Source organism: Channa argus, chromosome 11, assembly GCF_033026475.1.
Source record: "Channa argus isolate prfri chromosome 11, Channa argus male v1.0, whole genome shotgun sequence".
Taxonomy (NCBI): Eukaryota; Metazoa; Chordata; class Actinopteri; order Anabantiformes; family Channidae; genus Channa; species Channa argus.
Window position 1 is genome coordinate 20,471,416 of NC_090207.1, and position 18,394 is coordinate 20,489,809.

Below are 18,394 nucleotides of genomic sequence, written 5' to 3' on the forward strand. Positions count from 1 at the left end.
ATTAATGTCAAAGTACAATATGTCAGCTTTAAATTTGAATGGACAGATATCACGACATGTTGGCTGTCTATCCTGGTGATGCGTTTGACAGGTCTAAACTAAAACCTTCTTCACTTCCTGTTAATTTTTAAGTGTTTTACCTCATTTTACTGTCTCTGTCAAAAGTCTACTACCTCCACATGTTTCACTGATGAGGTAATATGCTTTAAAACACCTCATTTATTTTAAATAGGGCGGCCAAAACATTAGAACCACCACTTCTTATAATACACAGGATGACGCCACTATCCACTTTGACCTCAATAATAAACACATAGAATAATAATCTTTCTGACAGTTTCAACGTAAAAACTGAGAAATGATAACCTTGTAAAGGTAAAATTCATGGCAGAGCCATTGTACTGGATTGCATTAAATTGCACTTATCGGTGTATGTGTGTATAGCAGATCGAGTCTGAAGGCTTATCTAACAACAATAGCTCAATAAATCTGCCCTAGCATGAAAATACCCGCAGGACACACACGAAACATATGCTTGCTTTGTCATGCATGCAGCAGTCAGACAATCACAGCAAGTGATGTGGTTGCTAAAAATGATGATGCACTTTTACTATGCTGTCACTGATTCTCCTGGAGCCATATTTGCAGAGATCTCCTAGTGAAGAGGGTGTTATGTAACAGCGACTTTGGACCCTGCTGTTCATACCACTAATGCCTCACACTGTGGTGGGGTCACGTGCTTATTCAGGCCACATCCAGGAGGCAGCAGTGTTCCAGCTGTTACTACAGACTAGCTTTAGTCACTCAGGAACATGCTGAGCCATGCTCCACTCACGCTGCTACATCCTCCACTGAGCAACCACGTTCAGTAGCTCAGCACTCCTTCTTCCCCTAACACCAGCAGGGCAGTCAATGTTTCATACAAACTTGAATTCCCTAAAAGTCTGGAAAATGTATAATTAAAAGACAATGTAAATATTTGCCAATCATTCGAAACTCACTTTTGATTGCAAATGATGCAAAGACAGCATATCAAATGCTGCAAAGGGAAAATGTGGTTGTTTTTATTTGATCATTTTGATGTTGATGCAAGCAACAGATCTCAAAAAAGTATTTTTATAGAAGTAATGATGGGGCAAGCATGTTCAATACCTTGACAATAGCATCAAGGCATTGAAAAATGGAAGTTAAATCTCTACCATACAAAGAAATAACCATATCTAACCATGATCCAAAAATGCCACAAGCTCAGTGGAACCGTCCTGCGTCTAATGTGAAATTCTTTTTTTGGACTAATGGATGCTGAATGCTAAAAAGGAGAGGGACCATCAAAAGTGAGCATCTGGGATGCTGTGGGGTTCAGTGCAGCACTTGGCAGAAGTAACTTGCACATTTAACCAAGGCAATGCCAAAGCATATAGCAACAGCATGGCTCCATACTAAATGAGTGTGGGTGCTAAACTGGCCTAGCAACAGTCTAAACTGGTCCACCATTAAAAACCTTTGGTGCTTTGTGAGGCAAAACATACAAAAAAGGAGCAGCGGAAATCTATATTCAGCTAAAATGAGAAAAAAATTGCTACTCCTTTGCAACTCAGTGGAAACATTCCCTTGTCCCTCGTCCTTACGTTTTTTAAATGTGTTGCATCAAAATCAAAATACGAAAATATTTTTCATAAAACAATCAAATTTCTCAATTTAATTATGTTATCTTTGTACTATTAATAATCAAAACATATTTCCAAGGATTTGCATGTCATTGCAAATCCTTTTGCATTGTCTTTTTATTTACAGTTTTCACAATTTCCCAACTTTTTGTCCCAATACTATTCAGCTGATTGACCAAGCAACAAACACATTACACACACAAGAAACAGAGACTTATTTGGGATATCAATACAAATACACAAAATATGACCTGACTACATGGAAATAATGTGCAAAGTCCTCTGGCTCATCTCAACGTTGTTAAACCTGCACTTCTGTGCACAACAGCTGCAGTACTGAAGGGATGTATTAATGTAAACAAGACCAAATCCGTAATTTCTCTTTACTGCCATAACTTAGCTATTTACATGTACATTGTCGATAAGCTGGTACAGTAGGTACAGCAGTTAAGTCACAAACCGGCTGGTTGTGGCTTTTCTGTGTGGAGTCTGCATGATTTCCTAGTGCTTGTTCCCTTTGGGTACACCGGTTTCCTCCAGTTCACTCCAAATTGCTTGTAGGTGTGAATGTGAGTGTGAATGGCTGTCAGAGTCAGATCTGTGTCAGCCCTCTGATAGACTGTTGACCTGTCCAGTGTGTAGCCGGCCTCTCACCTAATGACAGTCGAGATCCAGCCCAGCCCCCCTACACACGCACACACACACACACACACAAAGGATAGATGGTATAAATACTGGATTTATAGGAAATGGCCAAACACTTCAATATGGTACAAAAACAGTGACAAGATGCTTTTAAATGTAATATCAGCATAGTTTTTTGCAATTGAAAACAAAATGTCTGAACTCCTAATGCAGTGCACCACACCCCTTTGCTGCTACCAGAAGGTGGAAATAAACATCAGAATTTTATGCAAATATTATTTGACCTACAGCTGGTGTTAGAAATACTCAACAGTCCTCTCCCTCTGTTTAAGAACTCCCTGTCTGCCTTCACCACCAACACCATCCTCCCACCTCTTCCTCTTGCAATCAAATTATTGCAGACCAGACAATTTTGGTTTAGAAATATGAATACCCGTCTCCTGTGCATAGTGAAGATAAAAGTCACACGCTGGCAGCTCAGGGATAACCAGCGAAATGATGAATGGCCATGCCTGCTCGTCAAGGTGGGCAGGAGGTGCTACAGTATGAATGGGAGTTTGTTGTCAGAGTACTCTCATTTTCAAGCTTTGGGTCAAGACTGACATCTCTAATTAGGGAAGCCCTTCGAATAAGTGACCTTGGAGGACAGCGGAAACATAAAAACCTGTGCACACATATGCAATACTGTACACACCAGGGAACATGTTTTCTCACAGTAAAAATCCCAATTGAGTGTTTATTCCTACGGCTGTCCTCTCCTCTCATTACTGCCACCTACAGGATCTTGACAAATTGAGCTCTAAAATAGAAACACGTTTCCTTTACATACATATTAATTGCCCCAATAACACATTCAACATACAGTCAATCTGTTCACAATGTATACACACACATTCAAGGTCACCTTTCTGGCTTTTGGTAAAAACAGCAGCCGATACCGTGATATGACTGATACTACTGGTATACAACAAGGACTGAGGGATTATAGCCACAAATGTCTATCAAGCGAATAGATGGTCTTTACATTACTAGTCTTTTCCAGTTGGCAATTATGTCTTTTCACTACCATAATTACCATAACTTTATAAACACTAATGCTTTTCTTAAACTAACACATCTCCTTTGCATGAAGACTCCACAGAAAGTGCCTTCGGAGAGGCATGGCAGCGTCAACCATAGCCGACAGCCATAAAAATCAAACAATACACACTGCTCCTGCTATGCTGACTAAAGTATTCTTTTAACATCATGCAGCTTGCTTTAAGATAGGTCAGGAAATACAAATAATGTGACTGCATGCAAATGATGTGCAATGTCCTCTGGCTCATCTCAATGTTGTTAAACCTGCACCTCTGTGCACAACAGCTCAAAATAGGCTCATCCATCTCGCAAAATTCACAGAAGGGGCTGAGAGTGTACATTTATTATCTTAGCTGCTCATACATGTTATAATCATCCTCATCCCTTCATAAACAGCAGCACAGGGATCCTGCAGCAGAGCCAGTGCAACAATCCCTGACTCAGAAAAACACACACAGCTTGACAGCACACAGTAGATGGTACAGTACCTTAGCAGTAACGGTTAAAGGACAGATGTGGTGGCAGGTGTTTCCTACTGTGTTGGAAGGACAAAAAAAAAGCAGCCAGCAGCCGGGCCAAGACGATGACTATGGCAGCTCTGTAGAATAAAATGGTTTATCTATGTTCGACAGAAAGAGGCACAGCCAGGCAACGCAAGGAGAGAGAGAGAGAGCCAGCAAGCATCGTTCAGCTCACACTACCGTGGCTGTGCAGCAGAGCACACACATCAACACGCCCCCTTTCTTGCTCTCTCTCTCTCTTGCTCCCACTTTCTCTCTCACTGACACACACACACGCACACGTTTAGTCACACAGACACAGGCACGCAGGGGTGCAGAGGCAGTGCAGTGCGCAGTAGCACAAAGCAGCGTTCCGTCTCCAGGATGTCTTTCCTATTCCTTAATCAGAATTGGTCATTCTCTTATTGTCAGCAGTCACACACAATCCTGTCAATAAATCCTTCTGGCAACATGCTCCATTGTCCCGCCTGCCCACCTAACCACCACTGAGAAGCAGCCATGATTGAAGCTGGCAAGGTCAGGTGAGGTTCTCCAGCACACCCCTTCGTCTTTGCTTCTAGTTTTGTTGCAGTGCTTCTCAACTATTTTTTTAAGCTGATACGGAGACTCTGCCTTGCCTGGGTCATTATACCAGAGAGGCTCCCCAGAGGCTCAAGCTTGACAAACCCTCATTTACTGTATGGTGGGCCAGACCAATCAGCAATCACAAACAGCAGCAACAACATTACCATCCAATCACAGATCACGGAATCAAGTGCAGAAGGGTATTAAAGGGGATTATTTGGGCCATCCTGGGTTTTTTTACCCTGCTGGGAGATATGGCTGAGAGGAGCGCAGCATGTGCAGTATGACTGCCCTCTGTGGCTGACAATGCTGCTGCACTCTGTTATGGGAAAAGGGAGAGAGGAAGAGCAGGGCCCAATACAGATATGCTTTCTCCAGTGTGGATGCCTAGCAACCACAGCAGCTCCTTACCTCATTTTCAAGCTTTCCAGTGGGACCATCTCTGTAATCCCAATTGAGAGCTTATATTGCACAGAGGCTGTTTAACACTCAAGACACCACAACATCACAAACAGTTGAAGCCAAACTTTCTCGCCAATGTCCTCTACCTGCAGTGTAACCATTACAGGGCGAGGTGCTGAGCTCTGCAAGGGACTGGAAGTACACCTGATGTATAGCATCAGCTACTGGTGTCAACTACTGTATTAGAACTCCAGGTCCATTTGTAAATGATTTAAAATCCTAATACAGCAGGATTAAAAGTAGAACTCGCACTCGCATCGCACAAAGCAGTGTTTGTAAATTGGTAATCTGAAAATGTAATGTAATCTATCTAATGGAATTACATTGCAAATGTCAGATCTAATGTGTCTCCATACAATAAGCGATGTAACATCGACTACATCAACTAGCTGGTGCTGCTGGTCTTGGTGTTGGTTTTATTTTATTTTTCAAATAATGATTCAGAGCACACGTGCCTACCTTAGAATGTTAAAAGGATGCAAACCTGTTCAGACAGCTGTCAACAGATGTCAGAAGGCAGAACAGAGCTCCAGGCCTGCCTTAACTCAGCTGAGTGAGACATGTTTGGAGGTGTGAACAACTGTTTTGACATTCCCTTTTGTGAAGGGTTCTGCAGATTAACAAAGGACTGTGCAGTACAGCAACACCACAAAGAGCTACAACAGCTTATATGTCGAAAGGCAGCAAATTAAACAAACAAACAGCAACACTATTTTATCTAAAAAAATAAAACTTCATTTGTGATGATCAGTCAGGTGGGGGACTAATTTAACTAATTTAACTGATTTACAAGTTCATTTAGCTGCTCGGCCTGTTACACCATCATTAATTCAAACTTTTTAGGCTCACCAACTTTCTAGAAACAAGCTTGACCAGATTCATAGAGGAAAATTCTGACAAGACACTATGACAAAATAAAATATGTAGGGTTTACAAAAGACACTCTTTGAATGTGAACTTCAGGTATAAATATTCTGGGTGTATGTTCAATTGTCGGCTTATATAGAACTTTTATCCAAACCGCTTCACACACACACACGGAACATGTTACAGGTATGAATCTGCTTAGAGCACGCTGTCATCAAAACCCGAATGACTACAAGGAGACTAGTGAGGGAGGACTCCAAGACAACTGACTCCTCTGGAGAATTTAAAAGGGTCTGTTGCTGAGATGGAAGAGACTGTACATACAATACAACAACTGTTGCCCTGGTTTTTCACCACTCAGGGCTTCTAGTCTAATCCTCAAAAAGCTTTATTTTAGTCTCAACAGATCATAAATCTTACTTTAAATTGACCTAAGGGTCTCCTATATGCTTTTTGACAAACCAAGATAAATTTGCTTATAAATTACTCAACACTAAAAATGTTACAAAATAAATATTCCACAGATAAAAATACAGTATATGAATACTTTAGTACTTTTATTGACTAAATGACCAAAGCTTATTCATTTAAAGCTTCACAACCAAAACACTGAGCTCACCTTATGTGTACCTCTCGTCCAGCTGTTCTTTACTGTGACCAACCTTTGCTTCTGGCTCCACGCTGCTTCCCTCTGAGACTGTTTCAGGAGTTTCCCCACCTTACAAGTCTTCTGACAACCCATTGTCCCCTGGCACATAAAAACACCAACTCATCAACTCCAACCATGCATCAGCCCTTATACATCTCAATGAAACATTATCTGTTTGCTATGAGAAATAACTTACCATGACAGTATGATTTGCATGCTTCCCCAAATGCTTGTCATGGTCGGCAATGCCAAATGATGTCATAACTCCAGCATGTTCAGATTATAAATATCTGTATTCAGCAGTTACATAATAATGAATGTTGGATTATTTTCAGTACACATACACAGTAGAGATGTCACAGTTGCCACAGTAAATACACAAAACTATAAAGCCATCTAAAATTACATGTTGGTTTAAAATAAAAATACAAAATTCTGTGTTTAAAGGATGTGGATGACTAAATAGGTTTATTTTGCTGTTAATTTTTTCAAATGCAGGGATAGTGATAAACATGGTGTTTACAGGTAAGAAATCATTTAAACCTTAAAAAAAACTTGAGCTGAACTCATTGTTTTAAAATTGTGATTTTAAATAGGAGGCTTTTATTCAATGACTACAGTCTCTAATTATGCTAATTACACAATGATCTGGATTTCATAGTCATGTCTACTGATGGCAGGTGTACTCCCTTTTTTTTGGTTTGTTTGTTTTCCTCAGTTTTAGGTTGCATCAATCATGTCTAGGTTAATCAAATTAAACACGTCTGTTATCTCATCAGACTGATGAATGCAGTATCAAAGACCTGACCTGGGATAAGTTGACCACCATCCTCTTTAGCTTTTGTGTACGAATGATTTTTTTCTCCCAACTTCACGTTCTTACTCAAACCGCAGCAAAAACAATTTGGGCTGCTTATAAAGCTACTTCTGTGTAGTACATGTAACAGAGTAACCAGCTTATTCATAACTGCCCACCTCATCTAACGCACTAGGACGTTAATATTGAGTGTAAGTAGAAAATATAATGGATTTTACTAAGATACATTGTAATTACACTGCAAACCTGGCAAAAGTGTGTGCTGGGTCTTAGATTGACCATGGCAGGGCAGAGGACTGACTACTCATTGTTGGTGGAGAGAAATGACAGCACCAAATAGCACAAAGTAAACACAAGAAGTAAGAAAGAAGTGGACTTTTCAACTTCTGCTAGCGCTATGACAGAGAAATATTTTGGATAGAAATGCGTAACGTTAATGCCCAGTTTTGCAGAGGCGTGAGTGTGACTGTATAATATATTGCATTATTCATGTTATCAAAATGTTATTTACAAACCTTAACAACCCCCCATGTTTCTGTATTATATTACTTATTATATTACTGTATTAAATATGACTTTCACATATTTAATATCATGTACAAAAACATTTGGCATTATGGTAGAGCAGGTAGCCTGCATTTACTCAGCCTACAGTTATAAAGTAGGCCAAACTTGTACTTGGGACTATTTCCACTTTATGTTACTTCTTCCAATACAGTTCAGATTGAAATCTTTTTTCACAGAGGAAGAGTCCTAATAAAAAATATATCCAACTAATAAATGTTGTCAGCACATAAAGTGGTAAAATCTAACTGCACTTTTAGCAGCTGTTGTTTCATTTCACTCCAGCCCATAGCAACACTTATTCATCCAAATCTTTCTTTCATTGCTAAAAATGTGTCTGCACCATAATTTTCACCTTTAAAAGTTTTCCATACAAATCTGGAACAATGTTATCAACAACATCATTTAGTGGCATACTTGCACCTTGGTATTTTGAACAAAATTGAGATTATTCAGGTCTACATAGTATTTCTAATGGAATATGAAGTGGTTCCTCCACTTTTTAGGCACTGTTCCTTGTCTGAGTTTGTGTCCTCCTACTACCTCTGGATATTACTCATCCAAATAAACTGCTGTGTCCAAGTTGAATCACAATTCATATCACTTGACTTGACATCCAGGATGTCTTGTTCAGTGACCTGAAAGACTCTCATGCACACATTTAAGGACCTTCACTGGCATTTCACTCAAAGTCTACCTCTAAAGTTTCCTTTGATGTATTTCAAAAAGGGAAAAAAAACGTGCCCTCCGGGAGCCTACTTCTGCTTTCCTCACTAATCTTGTTTGGTTGATTACATGGAAGTCAAGCGCTTTGTACAAAGTGCTCATTAGTCCTGAAGTAAACAACAGCCTCCGATTTTGTTTGTTTTCCTCTAAAATAACTAAACCCTAAAATGTTTGGAGTGTTACAAGTACAGTGAAAATGAGCTTAATTTCATAAGATAAATTCAGACGTGTTGACAATTTAAAATGTCTGTTAAAGAAAAATAAAAAGGAGCATTCTTCAAATATGATTCACTCTTTATTTTAAATTATTTAGTTATTCTGCTTCAATGTGAAATAAAACATGACTTACAAATAAAATAATAATCAAACGTATCAAAATTAAATGATTAGCCCTTATAAAAACATAATTACATCATTTCACAACTAATATTTCAGATAAACATATAGCAATCATGATAAATACAATTCAGAAAGATAAGGTTTTATAGTTTATATTATATTTTATAAATGTCAAGAAGGCACTTTAGTGAGGTTACTGTATAAAAGTTACTGAGTGATGAATGTAATAACTGAAAATACAATTAAATAGAAATGCTTAGATACATAAAATATTTAACATTTTTAAAGCAAAGTTTATTATTGTCACACGTCAATCTCTCAATCTTTGAACTCTTTGGGAAATAAACGTATTCACTTTCTCTCAGAGTTGTATAAAAAGAAACCACTCTTAGGTGACCATGTTAAATATGAAGCCAGCCTATGCTTTGTTGAGATGAGCTTAACACAAACACTGTAAACTAAAAGGAAAAAGCTCACTTGTAAGTAAGAAAGTAAGTAAGTAAACTTTATATAGCACCTTTGTAGATCAGGTGTCTCAAAGTGCTTCACAATAAATGTAAAATAAAAGTTTAAATTTTGAAACACATATTAGATATAAAAACAATAGAATAAGGACACAGTCAGTCTAAACTGATGATTCTTCAGCTGCTGTCCACAGATTTTATGTCCAACAGTAGACAAGAAGAACCAAACGTTTAAAGTTTTATTTTGAGTCTGCACTACAAATAAGCCCTATAGAGACCTTCCGATGACAGACAATTATGGTAGCAATAGATTATAGTACTCAGGTGGCTGACCATGTAGCACTCTGACAGCAATCCCAAGAATCTTTAATTGGATCAAAAATTGAATGGGGACCCAGTGTAAAGACATCAGGATCAATGTTCCCTTATTTATTTAGTTGTTTTTAATGATTCTAATAGGGGATGCAAACTTTTTCAAATATGTCATTTTCATTTTTTTATTAATTTCTTGACTATTTTAAATTTTTAATATTCAAACCATGTTCACTGACAGAGGATAAAAAGTTTACCCTAAACTTACAAGCTACTGCAAATGTGCCTGTGTTCTGTTCTGATGAAGACACATTTGTAGAAGCTCATTGTGCATTTAATATTATGTTAATGAAAAACTACGTTTTACCCTTTTTGTCATTTCAAAACAACATAATTTGAAAGCCTGGGTAGTGCACACAACCAGACATCAAAGAGCAATAAATTATTTTAAGCACAAAAGGACCAATAGACCCAATGACAGTTTGTATTAAAAAAGATGGTAAATGACAAAGGGACAAGAGGTGGGTTTCAGACTATTGATTATATTATCTTATCTATAGGCAACAAAATCACTTCCCCAGCACCTCTTCTGAAGGGTGGAGCCAGAGGGGTGGTATGGGGTGGGAATGGCCACACCCAGGTCCCACCCTCTGCCAGTAACTGTGTGTTTGGTAGCTGATGTCCAACCAAATCTTAAGCTGAAATAAATCACCATCATTATATATGTACATTACATACATTATAAATAAATTTGTAGTGGTTATAACCAGGTAGATTAACCCTGCAAAGAATGGACTTTTACCTCCTCCAACTGATTTTATTATTCGTTTGACTATTTGGGGTAAAAAAAGGTAGATAAGTAACGGATCACCTAGATTGTTTGCTGCTTGCCTGGAAAACACGCAGCGAAGCTATGGTAGTTTAGCATTTACTATAAAGACACGAGCAGTGTCATCTCATCTGAATTTAATTAAGGTCAATACATTTATTCCCCTGAGTGTTAGATATTCATTAAGAGTCATTTGACCAAGAAATGTCAGAAGTTGATGCATAACATTAAAAAAATGGCAGCAATAGGCCTAACATTGCAGACCAGAATATACAGCTGATGCATTATCAGTGTTCATTATATTGCTACTAAAGGCGAGGGATAAGCAATAAGAAGCATTATTCTGGCTGTATATCATTCATAAAAAAGTGTATGTGGTCTACAAATTGGATCACACACTTTATATTTAGTTCACTGTGGTCAAGTGATAATTTTTGTAATGTTGTTGTTGGATAGTAAATGTCAGTCTTATGTGAAGATTTTCCCAGGTTCATCACTACAGGAGCAGCTGACTGCTGTGAGGTTGTGCACAATGGCATCCATCACTCAAAGGCCTGCAACACCATGTATGGCAAAGCAGAGATATTTCTGTTAAAATAGGAAGAAAAAAGAGTACTGCGTGTGAAAACCTGCATTACAAATGAAAGTATTCAATGTTAAAGTAATTAATGGATGGATAGATAAATAGATAAATAAATGTATGTTTTGTTAAAAGACTGGAACTTGTGAATGTGGAAGGGTTGTTACCTCAATTCAAATTAGATCTCATGCAGGGGGTTATCTTAGTCCAACAGACAGACCAACAATTAGGGCAATGACAGCAAGCAGGCTCAAAAGGGCAAAGGCAACGATAATGTATTTCTGTCAAGTGAAGAAGAGTTTGTTTGAATTTCATCGTAAAATAAGGTACAATTAAAAGGTTGTAAACAAATCCATTTTCTTCGGGAAGTATTCACACCCCTTCACTTTTTGCACATTTTACGGCATTGTTATTTTATTTTAAAATGAAAAAAAGTCACTTTGCCAATCAGTCAATGAAACATTTATTAGGAGATTAAAAACAAAGTCCCTCATTTACAAAGTTATTCCCTGCTGCAGCACTCCAAGATATGTGCACGTGCATCTTGTTTACTTTAATTTTTTTATGAGAGGTACCCACAACCTGAGTAGAGTCCATCTCTAGGACATTCAATTTGATTGGACAGTTTATAAAGGGACATACCTGTTTATTTAAGGTCCTACAAATCACAATGCCGGCATTAGACAGCAGATATAAAATAATTTCCAAAGCACTGAACTCTTCAGGAGCACAATACTTGAAGCAAGGCAAATTTAAAACCACCAGGATTTCACTGTCTGGCCAAATTGAGTAAAGGACAACGAGGACCTTGGTCAGGGAGGAGAACAAGAATTTTGTAGGTAGATATGAGGGTACCTGGTAAAAGGATGACCATCTTAGTAACACACCAAACAGGCCTTTGTAGCACTGCAGAATGTAAGCAACCTGAGACTGGGGTAAGCATTAATAGTGCTGTATTAGGGGTTATTCTGTGTAGACTTTGGTTCTTTGTAGAATTTTACTCCTTTTCAAAATAAATTGCATTGCAGTAAAATGTGCAAATATAAAGGGGAATGAATAGCTTCAAAGCAGCTGGAAAAACAGAAATTTGTCACATGACCTTTTAGCTCTCGTATAACTGACATTTTGCATATGTTTTTCTTTGTGGCATTTCAGCAACACATAGGCAGATAGAAAACACATACCCTCCGGGATTTTTTCTGATATCTCACTGCTTTTTTGGTCTCTTCCTTTGCACGACAAATGTATTCAACTGCATTGGAGACATTCTTTTCAATGTTGTTGACCATTTCCCCCTGTGAGTTAGAGAATCAACATGCTTGCATAACTGTGCGTATCAAACAATTTAGGTTTCGTTTTGGTAGTGTTAACGGGCAACTTAACCAATTTTCAACTAGCTTTCTATTGTTTTAATTTAGGGTGTAAGTGTACATCAATGCTTTTAAACTTCCCTCTGACTTAGCTATATGAAAATATTTCTCTGCTTCTAGCTGAAAAGCTCCTTCAAATGACATCACCCAGAAAAGTTTTTCATCATTAGGAGTTCAGATGATGTCGTCTGGAGGAGCTCTGGAATAGCAGGTTGACCATGATTACAAACTCCACAGTGTGAGAAAAAAGAGGACATAATCTGAACTGAAGGTTCCTACAAGTGATGTCATATGAAGGCATCTTTCTGTTAGAAGTAGAGAGATATTTTAATGTGGGAAATTCAAACGTAAGTTTAATAGCATTTATTTACATGTACTACCCAAACTAGAACCAAAAGAAGCAAATTCAAAATCAGTGAAGGCGTCCTTTAATTATCTTAGTGGCTTCATACTAGTAAGCAGGCACTATAAGACATAAACTAATATGAAAAATTTGACAGGCTTCTAATTAATGAAGAGTAGCTTCATTAATGAAACTCTTCTGTCACCTGAGTTTCTACAAGCATTGCCATATCCATGAATATGGCATGAAGCTCTCTGATGCTTGACTCTAGGCGCATGATGTCCTGGTGTCGTGACTCTATTTCATTTACAGCCTGACGAGTGATCTGGGAATCTGAAATTATCTGAGGGAGAAAGATGGACATACTAGGTGAAATAATACATCTAAAAACAGTAAACGTATTTCTACAGATGTGTGCATAAAAACAGCCTAGCAACTCTACTTCACCGCAAATGATTTACTCCTCCTGCACCACTAGATGGAAGTAAAGACTTATAACTTTGGAGGAAAGGTATACACACACACACACACACACACACACACACACGTGAAAACATACATCTGATGTGAAGATGGATGGATTTCCACACTCTAACATATCCTCTAGTTCTTCACTGGTGGTTACTCTTCCAGCTAAAATGAGAACACAATAAAGAACAAGGTAGCGCTCATTATTATTTATAATTAGTATTTATAATTTTACTGTGTTGTCTCACGATATCCTTTGAGAAAAGACCTTTTCACTATACAGTTATCTTTATTTACCCTGCACCATTTTATTATAAGTAAAGTGCCAAAACTTACTGCCAACAACCCCACAGTAAAATATGTAGCGTTTAAAGATGCCAAAAATATAATCTTTCACTGCTACACTGCTACAGACCTAATGCTGACTTTCTCCCAAGTAGCAAGAGATGTTTTGTTTAATAATAAGAGTTTAAGAATTTATTCCAAATGTCAAACAAAAGATCCTGTTTTTGACAGCATTAAAGTAAGGCCAAATCAATTACTCCTACTGAAGTTAGGAGTTACTGCAAGACTTTTGTTTTCAACACTCAAGTGACTCAGTGTTTTGACAAAGGTGCTGAGGGAAAACTCCAAACCTCAAGGTAAAAGTAGAAAATGTTAAAAATAATGTAATATGCAATCATAGTCAGGTCCTGCTGTAGTGCTGATTTATTATTGGATTAAGAGTGTATCTCCAAGTAACACAGAGTGCCTATGGAACGAAGGATATCCCCACGTAGAGGAACAACTGCTTAAACTCTATCAGCAGAAAGCGTTCTTTTTCAGAAGCCATGCCTCCTGTGGTACAGCATCCTCCCCGGAGAGACAGATCTCAGTGCAGGTGCTTTCTGTATCTCACACACCTTTTTTCAACTGGCTGTTCCACAGAGAGACAGAACTAAGCAGAGCAAAACATGCCACTATCACAAGCCATCAATAGATATCAAGCAAAAAAACGTAGGAATAATCTAGATAAAATGGTGCTAGCCAGCGACAGCTCAAGTCACCATTTATGCGACCCCGTCAAAGACAGGTGAACTACTGTTACACAAGGCCGCCTTAGCCCTCTGCACGTTTCCCAGGCAACACAAACACAGTGAGGCATCTCTGGTATCAGGCTCCTCTGTCTGCAGAGTGGAGAGCCAGGCTGTCATTAATACTGGCCGCAGGGACTCTGGAATCCAGTCCTATTTTCTGTCTTTCTCTAATACTCATATGCATGCAATACAATGCACCTGATGTACATTGTTTGTGCATTTGTTTGGTGCTGTAGAAATGGTGGAAATGTGCTGTCTGGTTGCGGTGACACAGTGCATACATGTGTCTTCATAAAACTGCGTAGGGCTCAAATTGTATTCCCTATCCTAAATCTGTGCTACTACTGCAACTGTTAGTCATTTACCAACAAAACTCACAGAAGACTGAAATTTAAGTGACCAGTATATTCTATTGCTTCTGGATGTTAAAAAAAAAAGACAGCGCTGTAATCTGGAGGAATAAGTAAAAATATTGACCTATTGTTGGTGTCAGTTTATTATCAGTCAGAGAAGCAGAAAGGAAACCAGTGGGGGCTGTTTCCTGGACCCTGTACTAACAATGCCTAATGCCTACATGTGCAAGTTTAGCACTCACAAATCTAGTAATGTGCAACCAAATTCAACTCACTACTGTGTCTGTATTGGCAATTTACATTTGAAAAAGATGATGTTCTAAATACAGTTTAGAATGTCTGACCTTATGAGAGTCGAGGGTCAATTATTTGTCACTTACTTATCTCTAGCTGTCTCTGGATCCTTTTTTTGCTTCTTTCCCGAAAGGACACTTGAGTCTCATTGTACTGGGTCATGGCCTCTACAAACTTCCTTGACAGAACTGTGTGCTGAAGACAAGCGAAAACACAAGGACAAATAATGTGAATCTGGGCCCAGTACAGACTTTCATGACTTAATACCTCACAGAGCAGCTTTGTTAAACAAATATGTATAATATGCCAATAAATTTGACAGGACATTTCAATGTGAGGTTGAAATTACTCGGAAAACAAAATAAATCCAATGCCAATCAACATTTGATTCCTGACCTGTGTTGTTTGGATCCTGAAGTCAACAGAGTGTCTGTTAGCTGTGTCATCTTTGGGCATACTTTGCTCCATGGCTTCACATTGAGGGAGTTATGGTACAACATTACACAACAGCAGACAGCAACAGCTTTGGATAATGTAGTCAATAAATATTTACATAAGTCTAAAAATCTCGTTGTGGTTCAACTCACATTTTAGTTTTGCTCGCACGACATTGGCATTCCCTTTAATATCATTGATGAGGGAGTCCAGTTGATCCTTTGTTCCTTTACACACACACACACACACACACACACACATACACACACACAATCAGGAAGGTCAGGTTTGTTAATAAGAATAAATAATGTTTCCAACTAATCACTGTGACTTTCCTCCTGTAAATATTGGATCTGCTGTGATTTCATCTTGTAACTTGGCAACAACCCTGTGTCAATATGGTCAAACAGCCCTAAGGGTGAGCTTTTTGCTATGTTTTGTTTCACCCCTGATGACCATCTCTAAATCGTGGCTCTTAAAACACTTTCATATATAACTATAAACATATTTGCTGATGATGTCACTGAATTTCAAGATCATCAGGTCACACTGTAAAGAAGGCCACAAACTGATTCTCAGATCTTTAAACACTGTGATGCTTTATATCCCTGTTATATAATTTGAAATCATCTGAAGCACTTTGTTGGACTAAATACGGTAAATATGTTCCTTAATGGTGCATACAAACAAGATGACAGCATGTTTAAATCTCTGAGTTTTAAAATGTCCCTAACAGGACAAGTCTGCTGAGCATTACAGAAAGAATAGTGCTGTTTCCTCCACAGGTTTCCTTCCAGGCCACTATTCATCTACAGTCAAAGATCAAAGCTTTCGTCTTGTCCCTTCAGGGGTCGCCACAGCGGAACAAATTCTGCACGTTGATTTGTCATGTGTTTTTATGCCGGATGCCCTTCCTGCCGCAACCCTCCCATTTATTGTCCGGGCTCGGGACAGGCACCAAGGTTGCCCTTGGCGCCTGGGTGGGCCCACACCTGATGGGGTGGGATTCGAACCCTTCTGCATCCCAACCGAATGCTCTAACACTGAGCCACCAGGCCCCTTACTATTCATCTACAGTAAGGAGGAAAATGTAACAAAGGAAAAGAGGCATCTGTTGTCTCTGTGCCTCAAAAGTCAAACTCCAGCCAGGCAGTTCTAATCAGGACTGAATGCACATATTCACCAGCTAAAAACAAAAGACACGTCAACACTGACACTCAACTTTGCCTAACTAAGCTAACTGAATAAAAAGACACACACTTACTGTCATCTGGGTTAGGTGCAGACAGAATCATGCTGTGCATCTTCCTCACCTCTTCCACTTGGAAGGAGATCTTATCGATGAGTCCTCTGACTTCTTCCACCTAAATCACCCAATAAAAAAAAAAAACTCTCCACCTGTATCTTCACTTGGATCATCCTATTATGAAAACCAGTGCACATCCTGGACGTCACAGTGATACCCACCTTTCTAAAAAAGCTATCCATGTATCCATCTCTTTCCACCGTGACTGCAACGTCCTCCTCTGCTTGTGTCCTACTCTGTGCGGATGAAATTATGCAGCCATGATATTTTACCTGTCAATGTCCAACCACGGAAAACAAAAACGAAAAAAGAAAAAAGAAGACACTTACTGCAGCAGCCAATTCAGCAAGTCGATCCCTCATCACACCGATCTCCTCGTCTCCTTAGCAGATAAATTTAGTTTACCTCCCGCTGGATCATCTCCATGTGTAGAGTAATATTAAGTCACCTCAAGATGGTCAAATTAAGATGAGGTGAGCTGCGAAGCCATCTAGGCCTGAATTAACAGTCCTATCGGGACGACAGAAATAAGGAGAGAGCTCGTCCTAAATAAAAGTTTTAATTACATCAAAACTGAGACTAAAAATTAAAAACACCGTGAGGTAAAAGTCTAAGCAACAGTTTCCAGTATACACTGAACATTTCACACCACAGATGCGTAACAGATCCACTACTACCTCTCTCCCAGGTTACGCCTTTTCCCCCACCTCTCTCTCTCTCTCTCTCTCTCTCTCTCTCTCTCTCTCTGTGTGTGTGTGTGTGTGTGTGTGTGTGTGTGTGTGTGTGTCTGTCTGTCTCTCTCCGCCTCACGGGGAGAAACTAGTCCACTTTCAATTCAATTTGATCAAATATTGTAAACAAACTAAGTTAATGTAACATTGAAGGTAGATGGTAGAAAATAAAATCATAATTTACCAATAAATACTACTATGAAACAGTGCAGATTCTTTTGTGGCTCAGATGATGGTTAAATTTTGACAGACAACACACATCGTCATAGGAAGAGTTTAAAAATCAAAATATAAACATGAAATAAATTATAAAATATAATATGTATTAAAATATAAAATGTGGTGTAAAATGGAATAAATGACCCACCATTTGCACACTGTGGCGCTGTTTACCTTTACATGTACTCAAGTTGCTCTTGAAGTCTCTGACGGGGCAGGTATCGCCCTGAATGACTCCTCCAGCTGTGGGCATCGTCCAAAACGATTTCACGAACAGAAGTTAATTCATGAAAACTCGAGCTGTGACCCACATTTACCTTGTTTTTATATTTCTACGTAGACGTACTTAATAGGTCCACGTTGGTCCGTGTGTATGGAAACATGTATACTTACCTTACATGTAGTAAATTATCTTTAATGAATCTCTTCTATTTCTTCTTCTTCTTCTTCTTCTTCTCCTTCTTCTACTTCCTTTCCTGCTTCTGACCGTCGAAAAAACCGTGTCCAGCTGTTTCTGCAGACCATTGGAAATCCTACCATCTTCCCAGAGAGTCCAGGGTGTTGTCTTTTAATTTAACCCAACATCCATTCTAGTCATAAGACCACATGCATGTTATTCTTTTGTCCAAACAGCGTTTGGTTCGCACGGGGCAGATCCTGATCTCATTCATTCTCTGCGAAATCTCCAATTACGCACAAAATGCCATTTACGC

General features: G+C 38.7%; 2 protein-coding genes across 8 annotated transcripts in view; both read right to left on the reverse strand.

The window, feature by feature from the left end:
- Positions 1-3,965, reverse strand: part of rimbp2b (RIMS binding protein 2b) — a 73,060-nt gene extending 69,095 nt beyond the window's left edge. The window contains exon 1 of the mRNA XM_067521485.1: positions 3,881-3,965. The gene's annotated coding sequence lies outside the window, so the exon portion shown is untranslated. The remainder of the gene's footprint in view (positions 1-3,880) is intronic.
- A 4,890-nt stretch (positions 3,966-8,855) lies between these two features.
- Positions 8,856-18,349, reverse strand: stx2b (syntaxin 2b). 7 transcript variants are annotated; one of them, XM_067520917.1, is made up of 13 exons: positions 18,075-18,344; positions 17,856-17,924; positions 17,061-17,241; positions 16,893-16,967; positions 16,690-16,789; positions 15,578-15,652; positions 15,387-15,460; positions 15,077-15,185; positions 13,359-13,432; positions 13,005-13,142; positions 12,271-12,381; positions 11,254-11,367; positions 8,857-11,060 (listed from the first exon to the last, which is right to left on the reverse strand). In XM_067520917.1, the coding sequence occupies exons 3-12, from the start codon at positions 17,091-17,093 to the stop codon at positions 11,284-11,286; spliced, it is 873 nt and encodes a 290-aa protein (XP_067377018.1). In that variant the 5' UTR covers positions 17,094-17,241; positions 17,856-17,924; positions 18,075-18,344; the 3' UTR covers positions 8,857-11,060; positions 11,254-11,283. The 7 variants fall into 7 exon arrangements, with proteins under 7 accessions (XP_067377019.1, XP_067377020.1, XP_067377018.1 ...); XM_067520914.1 differs by having other exon boundaries at positions 8,857-11,094; positions 18,075-18,343; XM_067520918.1 differs by lacking the exon at positions 11,254-11,367 and having other exon boundaries at positions 8,856-11,094; positions 18,075-18,348.
- Between the last annotated feature and the right edge of the window lie 45 nt (positions 18,350-18,394).